The sequence below is a fragment of the Drosophila santomea genome, chromosome 2L (genome assembly GCF_016746245.2).
Source record: "Drosophila santomea strain STO CAGO 1482 chromosome 2L, Prin_Dsan_1.1, whole genome shotgun sequence".
Taxonomy (NCBI): Eukaryota; Metazoa; Arthropoda; class Insecta; order Diptera; family Drosophilidae; genus Drosophila; species Drosophila santomea.
Window position 1 is genome coordinate 2,829,741 of NC_053016.2, and position 16,691 is coordinate 2,846,431.

A 16,691-nucleotide genomic window follows, 5' to 3' on the forward strand; every position below is an offset into this window, starting at 1 on the left:
GCGCCAATATATACAAAATTTAAAATATATTTATTTAAGATATGTGAAATTATATAAGAAACACTCATATTTTGTATGCTTTTTTACTTTATTACCGCTTTCAACCCCCCAAAAAAACACAGTTTCTCTTTTACGTATATAGATAATTGTAGAATTTTTAATAAATAATGTGAACGGTTTACAAAAACTGATAACAAATCATATTTTCAATAAATACACATATACATACATACACATATATAAGTAGAGGCCTTTTTGTTGTTCTTGCTATGATTGCAGTGATTTTGTTTACAATGGAATACATTTTCTTAACGCACTAAGCAAAACTTGACTAAATTATGATTGTACGATTAGCCTACGATTAAGGAAGTTTTAAGTTGTATGTTTGAGCAGCCGAATTCGCTAGAACTAATGAATGAATCTTACGGATAGAATTCGCTTTCGTTGAGGGGGAAATACAGGGAAGCTGGCAGGTGAAAGATTCGATATAGCCAATAGAGCTGATTTATCCAAAGTTCTCAAAGTGGTGAATGAAATAGGGCAACTTGCGCGTCTTGTTCACTTCATCACAGGCAGACATCACGCTCTTGGTCAGCGGACGAGGACCGCAGGAGAAGACTCCTATCTTGGAGACCTGCAATGAAATGTTATCAATGTGATTTGCTTTAGAAAGAAGCACAAGTCCAAGTACTCACGTATGAGTGCTTCTTCTGAACGAACTTCAAGAAGCTGGACATATCTGGTCGACCAAAGTGGTTCACCGCCTTGAGACCCGTGAATATCGAGGTCTTCGACAGTCGCTGGAAGTGGTTCTCACAGATGTACTGAAAGCAGGAATAACTAATTAAGTAAATATTTCCATCACTATCGTTTGTAAGCACATACCAGCATTGTGGTGCGCAGATCGAACTTGTGGAAGAACTGCGTGATGAATATGTGTATCTCCAGCACGTTGGTCACATCCTTCTTCTCCACATCGCGCAGCACGTCGATGAACCACTCAAAGTGCTTGTGCGATGGGCAGATCCACAGGAAGTACACCTTCTTGCAGGCCACGCCCGAGTATCGATTGGTACTGGTGCCGAAGACCAGATCGTTGAGAATGGAGGCGTACGGCGTGACCCCAATGCCGCCACCCACCATCACGGCCACCTCGAACTTGTACCAGTCCTGGTTGCCACCACCGAAGGGTCCCTCGATGCGGATCTTGGGCTGGTCCTCCGGATTGTTGTTGCAGGGATCGAAGTAGTTGCGCAGCTTCCACGTCCACGGACCCTGCGCCTTGATGTGGCAGCTGAGGTAGTTCTCGTGCGGCGCCGAGGTCAGCGTGAAGCTGTGCATCTCGTGCGGCCGGAAGGCGGTGCAGGACAACCTCACCCATTGGCCGGAGAGGTACTTTAGATTCGGTGGTCGATAGAACTTGATCTTGATCACGTCGGAGGGCAGCAGATCCGTGTCAATCACGTCCAGAGCCATGTACTTGGTGCGCAGCGAGACGATCTTGTCCAGCGTGTACACGATGCCGGGACCGAGGAAGAACATCCAGAAGCGTGGTGGTCCGGTCAGTCGAGCCAATCCGTGGATCAGACTCAGAAGATACAGTCCAATGTACAGGGTGTGCATGTTCCAGAAGAAGTTGTAGGCCTTCTTCCGGATCGTGGGATGGGCGAACACGAAGATGATGCACATGATGATGAACAGCATGACGCCCGTGGTGCCGGTGACCGTCTGGAAGAGCCAGAAGGTGATATCCGGCTTGTAGTCGGAGGCGAAGTGCACCTCGCGGGTCAGGCAGCGCAGGTTCTCGTGCGATTGGGTGGACACGTGATAGAAGTTCACGATGTGGCCCACCGTGTGCAGCACGGAAAAGAAGAGTGCCGTGCAGGCGGCAATCTTGTGGAACTGGATGTGCGAGTCCAGGGGTATGTACTGCTGTATGGGGAACTCCTTTAGCTTGGTGATCAGATTGCGGGACATGGTCAGCAGCAGCAGGGAGTAGCAGAAGGACAGCGATGCGGCGGATCCCCTGGTAATGGCAATGCCCACGCCCATGATGTGCCGCAGATCGGTGTGCTCCGCCATGAACGAGTAGTGGATGAAGCGCTCAACGAACAGAACTATGGTGACCACATAGAAGAGGAACAGGTAGAAGATGTTCTGCCGGTTCTCCTCGAGGAACGTGATGTAGGCATCCCACTTGGCCAGCAACCAGTGGCGTGGCTTGTCCTGCATCGGCTCGATGTTGAATGAAGTCATCCGGGCCACGTTCGTCGAGGTGTCCAGGAAGTTCTGCTTGGCACCCTTGCAGTCCAGCCCGATGGCCACAAAGTCACCCTTGTACTCCTTCATCATCAGCTTGAAGTCCTGGTAGGTCAGGTGGTTCTTGTGCTCGAGCCCCACGTCCTGGAACATGCCGTCGATTAGCTCCGTGACCTGGTCGTCACCCAGACTCGTCGTCCTTGCAATCTCCACCAGCGATCGCATCATTTCGCTTAGCTCGCCCTTGTCGATGACTCCATTCCTATCATTATCACACATATCGAAGATTATGCGAAGCTTGTCGTCCGTTTTGCCACGGGAGAAGAGAACTACGGTCTCCAGGAACTCCTGGAAGCTGATCCTGCCATCCTGATCCTTGTCCACAATGTTGAACATCTTGCGCACAAACATATCGTTGGGCTTCATGCCCAAGGCGGCGGCGAATTCCGCCGTGGACAGACTGGTTCGCATCACGGTCATCACCTCGCCATCACTGGAGGCATCTGAACGCCTTCGTCGTTCTCCGGGTCTCAGGCCAAAGGTCAGGGCGTAAGCCTCGCGGAAGAAGTACTCCAATCGCTTTTGGCGCCGCTCCCGTGTCTCCGCCCGCGCCAACATAATGTCCCTATTGACCTCCATCAAAGTCATCTCCTTCTTGTGGAGCAGCAGGAAATCCTCCAGCTTCTTGACAAACTTCCTGCGTGCTCCGTATGATTCTAGCTCTAGCACCAGATCATGATCGCTGGGCACACGCAGCAGGATGTAGGGCTTCTTCTTGATGTGATTCGTGGCCGACTCCTCCACACTGACCACATCGATGTGCTTCAGACTGAAGGTGCGCAGCTTCTCGCCCTTCCTGTCCACCGTGTAGATGGCCGCCTCTGGGCCGAATTTAACGGTGACCAGTCTCTTGTGGTTGGCGTGCAGCCACTCCCTGGCCAGCATCTTGTCCACGGATCCCTTGTGCTGTGGTGCCCTTAGTGCCTCCTGGCGGATCTTCAGTCGACGGCGCTTGCTGTTCTGCAGCTTGACCACACAGTAACCGGCTCCGGCGCACAAGATGGGCACAAATCCAAGGAAGACGCACACGTAGATGAACATCAGCTCCGAGCCGGAGAAGTAGTCGTAGCCCTCCAAGTAAGTGCAGGGCTCCAGTTCGGTGGCATTCAGCTGCATTGGCTGCGGACAGGGATCCCCAGTGTGCCACATGAACACATCCTTTTGGATCTCATCCTCCTTCACATCCGTGCTGTTCACTATGATGTCCCACAGGGTGATCTTGCGCAGCTCTGCGATCTCCTCGGGTGTGAATATGCCGTTGCGCTCGTTCTCGAACCAAAATCGATCGGCATCTCGCAGTCGCTGGAACTGCTCCTTGATTACGGCCGTGAAGAACTCGCCCGGCTGACCGTAGGATTCCAGCATACCACCCACATAGACATCCACATCATCCAGCTGGTTATCGTACGCCTCCTTCAGCATGCTGATAAATAAATAATTTATCAAATAAATAATTTGCTATCAAACCGATTTCTACTCACTCCAAGAGCTCTGGCTGCGTTTCGAACAACGGAGGATTGATGTCCGTCCAGGTTTTGTGCCTTTTCAGTCCATAAGACTCCCTCGCGGTGTTGTAATCCGGCAGACCATTGTCCCGTCCTCGCATTATGTTGAGGGCACCCAGATCTCGTCGTGTGAATTCCATGGGTCCGAACAGTTTGTCCCGCACATCTGAGCAGAGCACCGGATCCTCACGTTCGGATATTTGCGAGGCCAGGCCCATCAGTACCTCCTCCACGCTGGTATCGGCAAAGAATCCCTGAAAATTAGGTAAGTAAGTAAATAATTCCTAATGCAGAAAACCAAAACTCACGCTGGAGTCCCACCAAGTGGAGCAGAGTCGGACGGCCGGGTAACCCATGGGTGTTTCCTTAAAGTTGCACTGACCATCCCGCCTGTAAATTCCGGGCGGTATCATCGTGTGGCCAAAGCGAAAGGCAGCCGCCTGGAAGATGTGGCCAATGCCAGGATGTATGTCCTGTCTGTAGCCCTCGTACGGTGGCAGCGAGGTGCCCAGGAAGGCGGGCAGGTACTCGTAGACTATCACATTCTGCAGACTGGCAATCACCGTGTGGCGTGCCCGCTGATAGATGTCCTCGTCACTCCAATCCGGATGCACCCGCTTGATCCGCTGGGCCAGGGTGTTGTGCCAGCGCAGGAAGAGAATGGCGAAGGAGAGGATCGCGGGATTCTGATTGGTGCGAGGATCGCCAAGAACTGCAAACAAGTGACATCAGTTTGACAACTGATAGCTGACAAAGCGTTTAGGACTTACGAAACAGCCGCTCCGGACTGAGCATCTTCATGACACTCGGCACCGGATTGTTGAAGAGCGGCACCCGCATGGTGTTCCGCACCGGAAGCTTCCCGTCCTTCTCGGTGAGCAGGGTGCCATTGTGGAAGGAGCGCATGGCATTGAGCCAGGCCTCGGAGGTGCTGTAAATGAAACTGCCATCAATCCAAGCAGTCATTTGATTTATCTGCGGAGTATGATTTCAGTAGTGGCGTTCAGACCCATCCGATGGTAACCCGTAACCCACCTGCTCCCTCGGCGCATTCGGACTCTGTCCGGTATCGCGATCGTAGGCCGCCCGATGGAAGGGTATGTACTTGTCGCCGCGGCACTCCCGATCGTACATCTCGTCGCACTTTTCGATCTCGATGCGGTGCATCTCGATGGGGCAGCCGGACTCCGAGGCCATCACAATCTCGTTGGCCACCAGTTGGCCAAAGAAGGCTAGCAGCGCAGTACGGTTGAACTTTGACCCCAGGCCGTCCTTTCCCCGCATAAACAGCCGACTAAGCCGGCGGGTCGAGGGTCGGTTGGCACCTGCCATTGCGTAAACGCCATCCGAATAGGAGGGCGGCGCCTTTCGCACCAGGTGGCTATCTGGAATACAATGGACAGCGGGCAAGGGTTAGCCTTCACACAGCTGGCCAATATGGTAATTGCAATCCGATCGATATGCAAATCAAAGTCAATCGCACAAGTAACTGATTCTAGTTACAGGCCTAATCGGCTCCATACACCCTTTTTCGAAAGTTGTCAACGGAATGGCGGTAATTCCAGTCTGTCCACTTACCCACGGATCCCCAGTCGGGATGGGCCAGGTTATTGTACCAGCCATCGTAGCGCTGTTTCTCGGTCTGACTATACATTTTCTCTGAAAGATAGGAACACAGGTGACACATATTAAAGTTTACTGGCGTAAAGCAATTACACTTAATCTATTTACGTGTGGGAAGCGTAGAACAGTCGTGCTCTTTTATTACCTATTTAACCCATAGCTGAGGTCATAATTTTATTAACTTGCAATCAGAAAACAGATATTTCAACTAAGCGCATGTAATGTTTGGCTTCCAAAATCTTAACAAAACCTTAACCCACATATCCTATTCACTACAATTTGCAGTTTTCAGTACTAGAACCAAGGTGTTACGACTTTTCTAATTATTTAGCATTTATTTGCGTAATTCGATTCAGTTTTATGTGCGTAAGTGACGCATTAATTTGAGCTAGTTTGGTTTGGAAAATGCCTTAAATGTTCACTTCATATTAGATAAATAATTTACGCATAAAGTTGTCTGCGGACAGCAGCCGGTTTTCAGCAAAGTCAAAGTGATCCGATAAATTGTAGATTGTGATATTAGACACTGTTTTTGGTTGACTTAGTTTGGTTTTAATTGACTGGAAAATTGATTGACTTGAGGTTTAGATGGCGGAGATTGAATCGCACCCAATGGCACAAATGGCTGGACTTGAGGAATGGCGCCAATTTGCCTAGATTTCAACAATCTAATGGTTCTAACAAGTTGCTAGGCAATTTTGAGAAATTATCTACATACATTCAACTTGTCATCATAAAAACTAATTACAACACAATATCGCATGAATTTTAATCGAATTCGACTAATTGCCACACCCGGACATTTGTAAAGAATTCCCATTTGTGTTCGGCAATTAGGATAATTACATTAAATGAATAAATTTGGGTCCGAATAGGGTTTAGCTTACACACTAGAGGGACGTAGTTAATGTATACTATTTAATTCCGCAAACACAACAAACAAACCCCAATTATTCGCATCTTTTTACTTTGCCAAGCCCAATTAATAATTCCACCTTTAAAATGCCGACTTTGTGCATGATTCACAGAAAAAAAAGAACGCGAGTTGTAAAAATAAATATTTGTTAAACAGAAGACACCTTTAAGTGATAAAAATCTGCAAGGCGTAATTGTTCTGACGCTAAACGTTATAATTATGGTTTATTTGCGAACAATTGTGAGGGGAATGGGGGAAGATTTACGAGAAACCAGTTTTCAAATTAACAAGCCAATGCCCGCAGCCCAAAAAGAAAACATGCCCAACATTCTAAAAAGTGTTTAGATGGTATACCCATATTAGACATTTAAACCAGTTTATTTGTTCTATTGTTTTTAATACAGCTTCTGTTACGGCATCACCTTTGAATTCGACCATAGATCCGTGCTGAACAGAAAAAGATGGTTTGTTTTGCCGGATTTGTGTATTATTTTGCCGTCTTCATTGTGAGCAAACCATGGCAGATATTTGACGTTGGCAGCTACAGCTATAGGGTGTTTTTTTTAGAGGTATAGAACTTTAAATTGCAATAAAACAACGATGGATTATTCGATTGACATGAATTTTATTGACATGAAAGATAATCTTGTGGCATTACATTTTAAATATGATTTCTGGCATATGACCGCCACGGCTGGCTCGGATGTAGTCCAATCTGGACGTCCAATTTGCAATGACTTTTTCCAATATTTGGCCGTATATCGGCAATAACACGGCGAATGTTGTCTTCCAAATGGTTTAGCGTTTGTGGCTTATCCGCATAGACCAATGACTTTACATAGCCCCACAAAAAGTAGTCTAGCGGTGTTAAATCACAAGATCTTGGAGGCTTATGAAAAATCGGGAACAACAGCAATCTCGTTTTGGGCCCATTCGACGAATCTACGCCTTGCTTGATGATCGTTTGGTTTCAATTCTTGCACGAGTTGGATTTTGTAAGCACGCATGACGAATTGCCAAACCAAACTGAGAATAAATCACTTGACAGCTGTTAAATCGGTCGCCATCTTGAACAGTAATGCCAACTTAAAGTTCTATACCTCTAAAAAAAACACCCTTTACAAGTCATGAATATATTTCGTACCATTTTCGAGAGCCAGTGAGTGAGTGAATGAGTGAGTGAGTGATGGATGGCTAGATAGCAACAGCGAAGGCAACAAACAGCATTAATTTCCAGGTCTGAGATGGCAAACAGAATCAGATCCGGTTAACCAAAAACGTAGCCAGCTGAGGAGACTCAGAGAGAGGAAGCCTCAGCTGACTCCGATCAGCCATATATACATATATATATATATATGTACACAAACACTCTGCGTTGGCGGCGAACGGAATGTTGGTACAAAAAAAAAGAATCATAAACCAACACCTGCACTCTGAAAAAACGTCCACACATAAGCTGCTTTTATTTGTTTTCCTTTTTTTCTTTTTGTTAAAACATGCACGACATCACGGATTCCCCTAAAAAAAAAAACTAGATATTCACATACTATATAAAAACTACTGGTTTTTTGTGCCCAACTCTGTCGGCGCCATCAATTGTCGCATTGTACTTTCTGTGAGTCGCTCTTCAATTTCGTCAGCTGTTTCGCGTTCGTTTCCTAAGTCTTTTGATTCATACGAGTCCGGTACGTCGCAAAATTCACTTTCATCTCGGTTCGTGCGTGACTTTTGCCGTTTAAACAAAAGACGCTGATTTTTTTCACGTGGCATTGCTTAATTAGTTTTAAAAAAAAAAACATGCAGAGTATTATACTAATGATAATCTACCAAAAGTTAAAGCTGGGAGTGAACTAGTAAAAATTTTGTGAAAAGTAACTCATTTATTATAAATTTCTAATTTATTTTTACAAAGTGTATTTGATCATAAGCAATAGCAGTACATTTCAATGCGATAGTTTTGAACGCAGAAGGCCTGATGGGCGTATCTATCTGTCCTGGTCACAGGACCACCCAGCTGCATATCCTTCCTCTCACTATTTAACATGGTTATAAGAACGGTGGCATCGAAGTTTCCGTCCCCGGGCGTCGTTTTCAGTCGGACCATGATCTGCGACAGCCTGTAGTTTCCTCGATAGTCGTCTTTGGCGCGATAGGCGGCGCGAACTGCCTGCAGGCTTAGAACCCTACACTGCGGATATGGCTTGATGAGCTCATTGATCCTGTTCACCGCGAAACTGGCAGCCTCTTGCACGGAACTTTCGTGGGTGGATACCGAGGTTAGTTTGTTGCAGAGGCAGTAGTGTTGCGGTATCTCAGCGGTTTCACAATCTCTGCTCTGAGGAATGGGTAAAAACAGACTGATGCCGCGTCCGTTCACCAAATTGAGCGTTCTATTTCTCACATTGGCATCGGTGAGCCGATCTAGATGGATCACATCCTCGAGCGTTTTGTGCAGATCAAATGTGGTAATGAGACTTCTGGCGTTCCGTTCAAAGTTCGACATGGCGAGGGGAAATCTCCGTTTTAACCATTCGGGATAAATGGCAATCAAGAGCGGCTGCGACATTTCATGTTGTCCCGGAGCAGTTCGTGCGAATCTATCGAATCTCAGGCCGTGATCGCCCATAAACAGGATCAGTGTGTTCTCCATTACTCCCCTTTCGCGTAGCCTGGTCAATATACTCAGGTAGTCCTTATCCACGAACTTGGCGTACTGAAAGATGTCGTGTATGCCGTGCATATTCCACAAAAATGAGAAGTACAACTGGCGTTCCACGTGTGGAATCAGCTTCGACACGAATTCATAGTAATACTCTCCATAGAGACGATGACCTGTGCACTTAAGATCGTATTTGGTGCGGTATAACGAATGAGCTTCGATCTCAGTCATCAGCGGACGCATGTAAATATCGGTGGGCTCCTTCTTGTAGCCTCTTTTCCTGTAGGTAAACAGCCCTGCGGTATCCGTGTCCTCTGCAAAAATGGTGCTGTATCCCGCCCTCTTGAACTCATTCCACAAGAAGTTACATTTGTCAAAGTTCAATTCGCCCTTGTAGCAAGAGGACTCCATCTCCGAAACACTTAGTCCACTTACCAAAGGCATCAAGTTGGGATATGTGTTCAAGGCAACGCGATTATAGCCCCAGAATTCGGTGTGAGGCAGGTGCTCAATGAAGTCGGCCACGCGGTGAAAGTATCGCATGTAGTGCATGTGGGAAATGGAGTCGACTCCCAGGATCATCACGGACAGCTTTCGCTTCTGAAGTTCTGTAGATCTGTTCGTAGCCGGTGGCGGCGGTGGCAGGAAAAAGAGAACGTCGTGGAAAATGATCCTGCCAAAGTCCACCCAGCACCAAGTGCGTATGTATTGCAGACCAGTGCCCACCTCAAGGTATCGCGTTCCATCGCTTAGCTTGAAAAACTTCAAGGATATATACTTGTTGTGTGCGTCATCGACTCTCACAAACTGCCGATAAACGCAGGAGACTTGCCTCCACGAGAGCATTCCAAGCTTCGATATGTTTCGCACCAAGTAATTCCTGTCTCCAATTGTCTCGGCAATCATCAGCTGCTCCATTCCACATACAATGGGCTCAATGGGTTCCATGAAGGGCAGGGCAAAAAGCGAAAGTGGCTTCGTCGAACTTATTCGACATCCCGTGGTGTTGACAAAGAGATCATCTTCCTCATTGATGTAGATCTGGGGCACTTCGCTTATACTAATGGCTTTTTTCCGAGCGGAAAGGGAAGTAAATATTAGATAGCACAGAACCATCAATAGTAAAATGTTGAACAATCGACTAGCAATTCGCTTTCTCTTCATTAGTTATTTTAGCTTATACTTTTCAGTAAGTTAAAACGCCTACTTGAAAATACCAAATTTCTATGCATCATGCTTTCTAAAGTGGTATCATTAAAATAGAAAGAACATTTGTTCTAAGAAAAGAGTCCATGAAGTTTTTACAGATAAACTTTCGCTTTCGGCTTCGAACGCGTTACTCAAAACTAAGACTTATTATGGCGACTAACAAAATAATGAATGTAGAGAGTGACATCTATTTGTTAGCTGTTAATTGGTTGCCAAATTTGAAGGCATATAAAAATGCGCACATGACTTAATTTAATTTTACATTCCCGTGCGAGTTCTCGCCCCGCTCAACTTCAGTACTAATGAATGCCAAAGAATTTATTTTATCTCTAGCGGCTTAATTAAGAGTTGCGATTCGCAAAGAATGCAGTCATTCCTAAATCGAAGTTCTATTGAAACACTTGCCGAATATATACGTTCGTTCAGTTCAGCTTACACGATGTTAATGATTCAGTTGGTTGACTAGCTTTTTCGTTAATCAAAATACCATTTGCCTAATTAAAAACTCTAGTATTGGACATTTTCGCTAATACGTATGAATAAGCGCTCAATTCAAAAGTCCAAATGATGATCAATACCAAACGAGTGATATTAATAAATGGTTGTTTTGATCACCTCTTAATTGATGGTTGCGATTCTGAAGAATAAGTTCTTGAAATGTGCTAAATAGGCAAGGTGATTTTGGAGCGAAGCGGGGAACTACATATAAAGGAATTTATAAATAATAGTCGCTTAACTTAATTTAAAGCAATTTAATTAGCAAAAAAATGCGTTGTTTGTAGATGGAAATTCTCTAAAAGTAAAAAGTAAAGCAATTGAAGAATAAAATGCCAAAAATAAGATTAAAAAGCTTTTTCCTATCAAAACCTCCTTAGCATCATTTTTTTTGGCATTCCTGGCATATTTGTTAATTCGATATAGCAAATCAAAAAATTCAATCGAGACTGAAGCAACAATAGGCCTTCGCGAATGCTAATAAATTCGATGGAAAGAAAACAAAATGAAACAAATTATTTGGCGAGTCGAATTAATCGTTCGACTTCCCCAAAGCCACCTGCTGCGATCGGCGATCCCAAATTCGAGATCGTAGATCACAAAAGCCGTCGATCTTTCGACCAGGAAGAGGGCGCACCGCGGGGGCGTGGCTGGCCAACACAATGGGATACGGATACATTTCACGTGTGTTGGCAGTAATTTGATTACGCTAAACATTTCAAAATTAAAATGCTAAATTGGATGGGCGATCGTAAATCAATGCATAAGCAAAATAGCAAAGGCACAACAATGCAAGTCGGGGTGAGAAATTAGATACAAATGCAAAATCAAGAGGAAGCCAGTTGATCGTGCGTTGACATTTGACTCGCATCAAGTGTCGAGTGTCGAGTGCCACGCCCCCTAGGCCCCAGCCCCCAGCCACAGGTGGTACGTGACCAGTATCGTCAGACATCGTGGAATCTATAGCTTCCAAAGACGGATACTGAGCGGATTTATTACACGAAAATGCTGAATGAAACTCTATTCTATCAGAAGTCAAATACAATTAACTGTTTTTAACTAACACAATACAATTTCTCACTGTGTATGTGTGTATAATACATACACTTTTTATGCATAATAAATTGCTGGTGGCGGGATCTAATCGGTCATTTTGAAGCCACGAGATCTTGGCACGTCTGGCGATGCCAATGCAAGGCGTCTATGGGATGACGTCAATGTGGACCAGGTAGTATTTACGGAGTTCAAATATGATGGGTTTATTTGCCTTTGCCTCCGAGTCGTTATTTCGTTACCAGCACATAAAACGCCACGCAGCAATTGCATTTCAGTCAGCAGTAAGAATCACTTAAAGTCAGTGATGTCTGATGGCAGTGCACATCTGGCTAAATTTCTATAAAAATGAGTTACGAGCTGAAAAACCATATATTTCATTTTTCGAACTGGGCTGATCCATGATCTGTGCATAGGATCCATTCCCAGGCTAAACAAAGCTTCGCCCAACGCCACGATCCATGTCTATGCAAATGGACCTAATTGAATTGAATAACCATATAACCATATAACGATATCGGGAAGTGGTAGGTGTAGTTGGTACTCACCATAACAATGCACCGAGCCCAGCTCCAGACCGAGACTAATCAGTAGCAGCAGCAGCAGGGCTCCTCCGTAGTTTGCCCCGGGCAAATGGAGCCGGAGCACTCGATTTTTGCTTTCTGCCCTCTGATGGGGCGCACTTGGAACACTCATATTGATTGCAAACAATGTCTTTTATTTCGTATGCTATTCGTTGTTCGCTATTTTGTTGCACGATATTCGGTCGTTTGTATTGTTAAATTAATTAGGTAAACTAACACTTGAGTTTCGGGTTTGACTTCGGGGGCATGGGCTTAATTTTGCATTATTTCGAGTTTCATCACAGCGGCGCGATCGAACATTTCGTTTGAGATTCCATGGTTTTTCACTATTGCACTGCAACGGAGAACAATCGATTTCTTTGAGATTAGATTTTCATGAATCTATGATTCATGCGGAGATTCGCACACTTTGTTTGGATATTTTTTCGTACACCGACTCACTCCAATTCGCGTTAAAAACGTTGACGATCGACTAAATTACCATAAATGTTTACCATATAAATGTTTTGCGGCTGTCTAAATGTTTAAGAAGTTTATTAACAACTATCTAGGACTGTATAAGTCTGCATTTCATTTAATAACCTATTGATAACCACAGTTTGCTTTTTACAACCCAAAATCGACTTGACCGCAGAGGGCCAAAAGTAAATAGCGAAATGCTTCGTTAATGCCGAGCAATTAATTTGATTGCACAAAGTGAGGCGAATCAGGCGAAGGAATAAAATCGCATTTATCGAATGCAGTGCGCTGAATGGCCAACTAAATGGCAAAGCAAATAAATGAAAATAAAGGGCGAAGAGGTGGCCCCAAATGGAATTACCCACAGAGCAATTGACCTTCTGCGGCCTTACAAACCGCAGCCGACAAACGACTACCAGATTCCATTAGTCATAATCGACAATGGTCGGAATGAAGCCGAAAACTGAAGATACAAAGCATAGAAGTACGTATATAGATACATATGTATGTATGTACATATGTATGTGCCAGGCAAGGCAAAAAGGCATATAAAATGCCATTGCACAACTGCAAACAATTAACATTACAACAACTGCAGAGTGCTAGTGCTAACAAAGTCATAAGCTACACCCCCTCCACCCCTTCCCCTACCCCTACCCCTTTTACCATTTGAACATTAACTTTTTTCCGCCCAATGCAATTTGGAGTTTGTTTGGAAACTATTATTAAATGGCCGCGCAGAGAAAACATTTTGTGCGGTAAAAGCCAGATTCAAGTTGTGGGCGATCCACTGGCCAAAATACATATATACACAAATACAAATATATATTATATATATATATATATATATATAAAAGAGATCCAAAGAGTGAGCGAGAGAGAAAGTCCAGAAAGCGTGGAAGACTGAATGGCCATAATCACTTGGAAATTACGGTATAATACGAAAAATTATATTGCGGCAAAAAGGTGGAAGCCACAAGCCTTAGCTTACCATCGCCATCGGGCATTTCGCATTAATTAATAAACATTTCTGCGGCTATTTTCTAAAATTGTTGTCCGCAGCTCGAGCCGAGATCAAATAAATCCGAAATTCCTATGGATCAACTGGCTTCTAAGACGCAATCCAAAAACCAGAAATGCCAAGAAATTGTTCGTGTTTCGAAGGCTAATTTAGGAAATGCAAAGATAATACTTTTCTATTAAATCTTATATTTTGGTAGCAACAAAAAAATTGTATTTTATAATTCTCGTTGTTATTCATGCTTTGCTGGTTCTTAGAGACTCCCTTTGTCCACTTTTACATGCATATCCCTAGTCTTGTAGATTTTCCCAAATATTTTTGCAGTCTCCAAAATTGCGAGAAAACCCAGCTTTTGTTGCATGGGAGGCTGTGCAAGAAGAAGCAGCAGCAAATCGGCAAAAATAATTAAACACGAAAATAATTTAAATTCATGAACGAAAACGTAGGCAAAGCCAAGACGGCGACGAAGCAACGGACAAAGAAGACTCGGAACTCCAAAAGGGGACCCAAAAATAAGAAGAAAACAAATACAAGCGCACCAGCCAGCACACACACACACACACACATAGATGAGAGAGAGGGTGATTCGTTTGCTTGTGGGCGAGCAAAAGAGATGGGCAGCACACGAAAAGAAAGAAAGAAAACTATCCACAAAGTATCCAATCATCTCCGCATGTGGGGGTGTTCAATGTTTATCGGGGTTTTGCACTATTTTCCAAACAATTTGAGCAATTTCGCCTGGCGACAGCCACAAAGAGCCGCACACACAGAGGCCACGATAACGGTGAAGAAGACGGCGCATGCGCGACACGTTTCAGCGCTCCGCCGTTTCACATTCACTCTCGTCGGCGGCGTTGTTCGCTCACCAGCACAGCACACACAGCACACACAGCACAAACAGAGCACACACAGCACTCCACACCACACACACGATTCGAATCCGCCTCCCAATCGAGGGCTCCAACACACGTCCGCAGCGGCCAAGAGTTCGTTCGAAACTGAGCCCAGCTGTGCGGGGGACCCTCCGTGTTGGAGCTCGAATCGGTCCGCAGTGGAACCGGTTATGCACTGAAACCGAAATGTGCGAATCCGGAAATTAGGCGGGTAATGTTCCGATTCGAATTGTGCACGAAAGTTACCGTGTTTAAATGAAATGAAAAAATTGTATATAAATTTTTAAATGTGTTGAAGTTTTAAAGTTAGTTGCCAAATTATTGTTAATTTTTTATTAATGCATTCTTATTTTTTTAAATAATTTTATATATATATATATTTAATATTTTTTAAACACGAAATACTGTGGTTTAGTGCCATTTTGCTGGACGTACTAGTTTCCTTCTCTCAGTGTAGCCTCGCCGCCGCTCTTGGGGCTCCCGAACCGCTGCTCCATTTCGCTTCGGCTCTCGGGATCTGGGTGGTGGGGCTGGATGCCAGGCCATGTCCGCCTCCAAATGGGTTCCGTCATATTCGACATGACGACGTGTCGAATTAATCATTGCCGCCGTGCCTCTCGCCCTTTCGCTCGCCGCCTAGCGGGAATTTCCCAGCCTGGCGGATGCACTGCAACCGGCTCCATCCTCAAGCGGTGGTCCGCTCTTGCGGTTAATGAAGTGGTAACAATCGGCACCCATGTGGAGAAGAGTTCTTGGAGTCGGTGGAATGGACCGCCTGGAATTATCCAACTCAATTTGATTGCACCACATTTGCATACTAATGCGAGTGCCAATATCCCACTAGTCTGATTAGATGGAACTGGAGTTCCTTGACAATAAATGGATCAGTTTAATATTAAAATCAAAAAGAATCCTATAGGGCAACACGTGCAAGCTTCTCAGGCACTCAATCATTCGATGATTGAGCTCTGGAACATTTAACCATTGTCCAGAGACAATATATTTGATGTCAAGTATTGTAGGAGCCTGTCGACAGCTCACTTATGGCCCATGGCCCCGTACTAGCATCTTCGATCTTTGTTCGGATGTCAGTCAATAGTCAGAAGTCGTCAAATGCAGCTGTGCACATTAAAATCAATTAAGATTCTTATTTATCTTCGATTCGAGCCGGGCTTAACAAGTGCAGCCAGGTATTTAGCAGAACGGGCGCATCTATAAATATTTATTATTGCAAGAGAACGTTCGACGCTTACTTTCAACCAACACGCATGGAAAATCAAAAAACCAATAAAAAACAAAACAAAAAATAAAACACATTTCCAACTTTTGAGTGCACTTTGAATGAGTTGCGCAGAAGAACAAAAAATGAATTGAACGTTTCATGCTCGATTGTCATTAAAAAAAATCACAAAAATGTATTGAAAAGACACAAGCATAAGTCGAGAACTCGAAACTCCAAAGCAATTCAGTTGGATAAGTAATTAAATTAATTAATTTCTATGTGCTGCCGATTGTCGTCGAGTGTTGATTTATCTGTGCGTGCAATGAGGCAACTTGTAAATGGTTTTTTTTAGCGATAAGGCCTTCCAAGCGGCAATTTGAAGTTGACTACGTTAATTCGATTGGTATCTGCAGCTGTGGGCTATTTATCGATTCCAAATTGATAATGATAATCAACCATGTAATGCGCAATAAACTGAAATAATAGCGATAAGTAATAATAATACAAAGATAATAATGGGAAGCATACGATTTATTTTTAAGAACATCTACATTTCAAGTTGATGCTTCGCATATGAAGTAATTCAAATCGGTACACGATGTATTGCACACTTTACCAATCTGAGTCTCAAGGCAGTTTTGCTTTTTGAGTAAGTCGTCCGTTTCACCAAAATACCAAATCAATCCGGCTGCGTTGTCGGATTCCACGGATACAAAAATACCCTCCCTTTCTA

General features: G+C 44.5%; 2 protein-coding genes across 5 annotated transcripts; both read right to left on the reverse strand.

Moving 5' to 3' along the window:
• Positions 1-164: 164 nt before the first annotated feature.
• LOC120448146 (dual oxidase) lies at positions 165-14,840 on the reverse strand. 4 transcript variants are annotated; one of them, XM_039629981.2, is made up of 10 exons: positions 14,773-14,840; positions 12,328-12,697; positions 5,403-5,483; positions 4,860-5,209; positions 4,595-4,799; positions 4,133-4,536; positions 3,801-4,078; positions 886-3,742; positions 696-824; positions 165-634 (listed from the first exon to the last, which is right to left on the reverse strand). In XM_039629981.2, the coding sequence occupies exons 2-10, from the start codon at positions 12,473-12,475 to the stop codon at positions 506-508; spliced, it is 4,581 nt and encodes a 1,526-aa protein (XP_039485915.1). In that variant the 5' UTR covers positions 12,476-12,697; positions 14,773-14,840; the 3' UTR covers positions 165-505. The 4 variants fall into 4 exon arrangements, with proteins under 4 accessions (XP_039485915.1, XP_039485923.1, XP_039485931.1 ...); XM_039629989.2 differs by having other exon boundaries at positions 14,710-14,830; XM_039629997.2 differs by lacking the exon at positions 14,773-14,840 and having other exon boundaries at positions 12,328-12,720.
• On the reverse strand, positions 8,285-10,205 carry LOC120448173. Its single transcript, XM_039630016.1, has one exon. The coding sequence runs from the start codon at positions 10,184-10,186 to the stop codon at positions 8,285-8,287; it is 1,902 nt and encodes a 633-aa protein (XP_039485950.1). The 5' UTR covers positions 10,187-10,205.
• Positions 14,841-16,691: the final 1,851 nt, after the last annotated feature.